This window comes from Propithecus coquereli, unplaced genomic scaffold, assembly GCF_000956105.1.
Source record: "Propithecus coquereli isolate 6110/MARCELLA unplaced genomic scaffold, Pcoq_1.0 Scaffold66, whole genome shotgun sequence".
NCBI lineage: Eukaryota > Metazoa > Chordata > Mammalia > Primates > Indriidae > Propithecus > Propithecus coquereli.
In genome coordinates, this window is record NW_012152618.1 from 2669699 (window position 1) to 2674514 (window position 4816).

At 46.0% G+C, this 4816-nt stretch overlaps 1 protein-coding gene across 1 annotated transcript in view; it reads right to left on the minus strand.

The window, feature by feature from the left end:
* Window positions 1–3421, minus strand: part of MTR (5-methyltetrahydrofolate-homocysteine methyltransferase) — a 114363-nt gene extending 110942 nt beyond the window's left edge. Inside the window, exon 1 of the mRNA XM_012660154.1 lies at window positions 3388–3421. Coding sequence (XP_012515608.1) covers window positions 3388–3421 — 34 coding nt within the window. The remainder of the gene's footprint in view (window positions 1–3387) is intronic.
* Between the last annotated feature and the right edge of the window lie 1395 nt (window positions 3422–4816).

Consider the following 4816-nt stretch of genomic DNA (forward strand, 5'->3'; position numbering starts at 1 on the left):
ATACAAGCGGGGATTGTATGGACTGAATACAAAATACCCCTGCAACAGAGGGCCTTAAAAACCCACTGCTTCCACATTACCCACATGCTTATTTTTCCTTTAGAGAATAATGTAAGATTTCCCATTTAGAGAAACTAAGAAGATGTGTTGGTATAAGTGTTCACCGTTCTTATCCTTCTGTATTCCCCCAGCTTTTCCAGTAGGAGGTTACCTTTCACTGGCTTCTAATTACCATCAGAACTTTCTGGAAAGACTACATCACCTTAACAATTCATTCTCCTTTCTCTTGGCAAAGTGGGCATCTACTGAAATGTTGCTCTTCCATGAAGAACAAAAAGTGCTGTATTTATCTGTACTCCGTTCATTAGGTCTAGAACATTCTGTACATTTTACTACTGAATAGTCAGGTTCTAAATAGAGCAGATTCTAACATCTTTCATAGTAAATATAGGAATATATAGTTTTGCAGTTCCCCCATGTAACTGACTAGTAATAACAGTCTCAGAAATATTTTAACGTATAACTGGAATGCAGAGGAGAGGGTCTCAAGGAATGTTCTTCACTAGTGAGCCTAAGAGATCACACAGTATTTGTCCCAGTTTGAATGGACCTAGCCAATGTATTTTGGTTTTTTTCTGCTGTTAACATTTTATTTTCTAGCTAACAATATTTTGATTCACAGCAAGTATTCCAAAGAATAAACATACATGGGATTAACTGATTAAAACACCAATCAGATGTGAGGTAGGTAAGTCAGGTAGCATCATCACCTTTAAGAACGAGCCTAGTCTGGGCACAGTAGGGCACACCTGCAGTCCCAGATACCTGGGAGACTGAGGCAGGAGGATAGCTTGAGCCCAGTTCATGTCCAGCCTGGACAACAAGCAAGGCCCCATCACCCCTTGTCTTAAAAAACAAACAAAAAAGGAACAAGCCTAAAGAATGACAAGATGAAGGCATAAGTCAATAAACCCCTAATATATACATATAAGTAATAAATTGCAGTGTCAAGAACACATCTCCTCTAAAGATAAAATGACCCCCTGTAGGCCTGATTTATTTAGGACCCCCTTTCCACTGTGCTAAACGGTTACACATACAGCAAGGAAAATACATTTTTATTTTCTATATTATAATCAAATGCTATTATAATCAATGCTTTCTCGGCAGTTTCCTTTCTTTATTAAAGATGATCTTACTACTGCCCTACAAGTCTCTTGAAAGATACTTCTCACTTTCAGTTTTGGATCTCTAATGTCTAATCTGTACCAACTTGCTACACTTTGTAGGAATCTCTTTGCTCGTGCATTATTCCATTTGTAAAATATATTATTTCTCCCTTTGATTTTAATAAGCCTGAGAAGAATTAGGCTGATATCAATCCACTGTGTCATTTATTCATTTTCATTAATCACTCACCAATTGAGTTCCAGATAACATGCATAGTGCTAAACAAGGATGGAACCAGCCCGGTGTGGTGGCTCACACCTGTAATCCTAGCACTCTGGGAGGCTTAGGTGGGAGGATCACTTGAACCCAGGAGTTGGAGACCAGCCTGAGCAAGAGCTAGACCCTGTCTCTACTAAAAATAGAAAAAATTAGCCGGGTGTGGTGGTGCATGCTTGCAGTCCCAGGAGGCCGAGGCAGGAGGATGGCTTAAGCCCCGGAGTTTGAGGTTGCTGTGACCTAGGCTGACCCCACAGCACTCTACCTGGGTGACAGAGTGAGATGCTTTCTCAAAAAAAAAAAAAAGGGATGAAACAAAGAAAGCTTTAGAAGCTGCATAGTGAGACTCCCATCTCTACTAAAACTTAGAAAAATTAGCCAAACATGGTGGCGGGTGCCTATAGTCCCAGCTACTCGGGAATGAGGCAGGAGGATCCCTTGAGCCCAGGAGTTTGAGGCTGCAGGGAGCTATGATGATGCCACCGCACTCTACCCAGGGTGACAGAGTGAGACTGTTCTCAAAAATTAAAAAAAAAAAAAAAAAAAAAAAAAAAAAAAGACTGAATACAAGTGCCTAAATTTTAGGAAGTTAAAACCTGACTCTAATCCCAACACAGGGGGTGCTCTCATTGAGAGAAACAGGAATACATCTAAAGTCTTTTCTAGGCTCAAGGACTTGGTTCAGAATTCTTTAAGGGGCCTCAGATTTGGTTAAACTTGACTTGGTACTCAACTACAGAAGATAGGCTTGGGGTGCGGAGACTGGGCTAGATCCAAACACTCACCAATTTTCCTTTCACTTTCTGTAAAAAGATCACTCACTATTCAAAGTATTCTAAATCTTCAGAGGCATTTTGCTGCAATTCAGATGAAGGGGAAAATCACATTTCCTTTTGTAAATTAAATGAGAAAGGGGAAGCCAGAGATCTGGAGTAAAAAATATCCAAATAACTATATGATAGCCCTATGAGAGGGAAAGTTCTTACTTTATAGCGAGTGATGTGTTTCTCAGCTAGTTCCACTAGTTTCAGGAACAATTTTACCAGTCCTGTTTATCAGTACCCTAGGGGCACCAGTTAATCTCTGGTAAATTTCCTTCTGAATTAAGAAGTTAGTATTCTCCCTCCTCCTGGAGCTGAACATCCTCATTCTGTGATGAGACAGTTACTGTTCTGTACTTATTACTAATTCTCGTTTCTACATCTCCTACCTTACACGTTTTTATGTGTGTATTTGTCCACAAACTATAATCAGGGATGACCTTAGAGACCCAGAGTTCATTACAAAGCTGAAATTATATTCAGCTCTTGTGGCTAAAGTAGCTTTTTCTCATTGTTGATCCCAGGACTACCGATATCAGAATCACTTGAGATTACTACTCCCCATCTCAATTTACTGAGTATCTGGAGATGGGGCCTGCTAATCTAACAGTGACTCTATGCATACTGGAGTTTGCAGAAGCATGCACAGAAGCAGAAAAGTTCAATGTGGTAGTTTTAAATAGTTATCTGGGTTTCCTTATCTGTTTCTCAGCGCTTGAACTTTCTTTGGCAGTAGGTGCTCAACAAATATTTAGTAAATATGAACGTCACGTCACACCATGCAAAATTTCCATAGGCCCCTGCTGGAATACGCTGCATCCAACTGCAAAATTTAGTTACTTTGACGTTAGGAGTGCTTCGGGCGCACCAGGAGGGCAGCGCTTTGAGGGTTTTGCTGGCTTGTCTGGGGGCAGGTCGAGGAAGAGGCAGACCGAAAAAACATGGCCCTCAGGGTTCCAGGGCTAAGTTCAAAAGGTGCCGCCCGATCGCCGGGAAACCCCGCCGGGAAATCCCGCCGGGAGTCTCCCGCCGCTGGGGAGAATGGCCCTGGGGATTAGGAAGCCACAGCACGAGTCATTAAGCACACAACCGAACTACGCAGACCGGGCCGCAGCGTTACCGGGTTGCGAGAGGTCTTGGAGCGTGGGTGACATGTTGCAGAGTCTCCTCCTCGCGTGGGGGGCGCAGCGGGGAACACGCGCTCGCCGCAGGTAGCGGCCAAGAGCGACAGCCAGCACCCAGCAATTCTGCCAAAGAAGGCCGGGAGGCCTTTTGACTCCTCCCGCAGGCCGGGTCGCGGGGGACTGCGACGCCCAGGGGGTGGGCGCGGAGATGACAGGTAGACGCTTGGCGCGACAACTGCTCGAGCACGTGCTTTCTCCCGGCCAGTCCCCGGCGCCTGCCTAGCGGTCAGACACGCGCCACCAGAGGCGGAGTCGCGGGAGTGCGCGGGAGAGCACCCGAGATAAGACCCGGAGAAGAGGACAACGTGACATCCGGCTCCCAGCCCCTTAGAGGTTTGGGGCAGTTCAGAACGCGCATAGTTCAGCGCCCAATCTAGCCTCGGCGAGGGAGTCCCGCCCCTTCCGGCCTGTGATTGGTCGGCAAGAGCTCCTCGCAGCTGTATTGGCTGTCGAGCTCAGCCAATCACCTCAGGTTTCGCCCCGCGGCTCTCTGGGAGACGTAGTCCAGGTTCCCCGGTCCTCGCGGAGGCTTCGTTCATCTCTGCGCCCAGGATCCGCGGGTGAGTCCCCAGTGGCACCTACGAGGTAAAGCCGCGGAGCCAAGTTAGAGCTGGTCTCAACCAGCTGCGTAGAGTCAGGTGTCCAAAACCTGGACTCAGAAGACCAACCCTACTTCCGTTTTGCTACTGACTGGCACTGGGCCAGATCCTTAACCGCTTAGTCTCCACATGCTATAAACAAGAAATGGTAGGATGGTAGTAATTAACTATTTTTTAGGGTTGTAGTAGGGATTAAGTGAACTTTATGAAAGCGCTGAAATACGTATATAAGTGTTAATTGTCACTTATTGACAGTAAACATATTGAGCACCTACTACTGGTCGGGCATTGGGCTACATACTGGGAATGCAAAATCAGACAAGCTACATAGCACCCCCGCCTCCTTCTTGGAGAAGGAACTCACAACCTAGTTAGATTAATAATTGAACAGGAAAAAAAGAACCATTTACTGTGTTTTGAAAGAGCTCCAGTGCCCAAAGTGTTGGGGAGAAGCTTCAGAGAAGCTGGGTCTTGGCAGGGCCCAGTGCCTCCCGCCTGTAATCCTACCACTCTGGGAGGCCAAGGCGGGAGGATCGCTTGAGGTCAAGAGTTCTAGACCAGCCTGAGCAAGAGCAAGACTCTCTCTCTACTAAAAATAGAAAAAATTAGCTGGGTGTGATGGCCTGCGCCTATAGTCCCAGCTACTTGGGAGGCTGAGGCAGGAGGATCGGTTGAGCCCAAGAGTTTGAGGTTGCTGTGAGCTAGGCTGACGCCACTGCACTCTTGCCTGGGCGACAGAGCAAGACTCTATGTAAAAAAAAAAAAA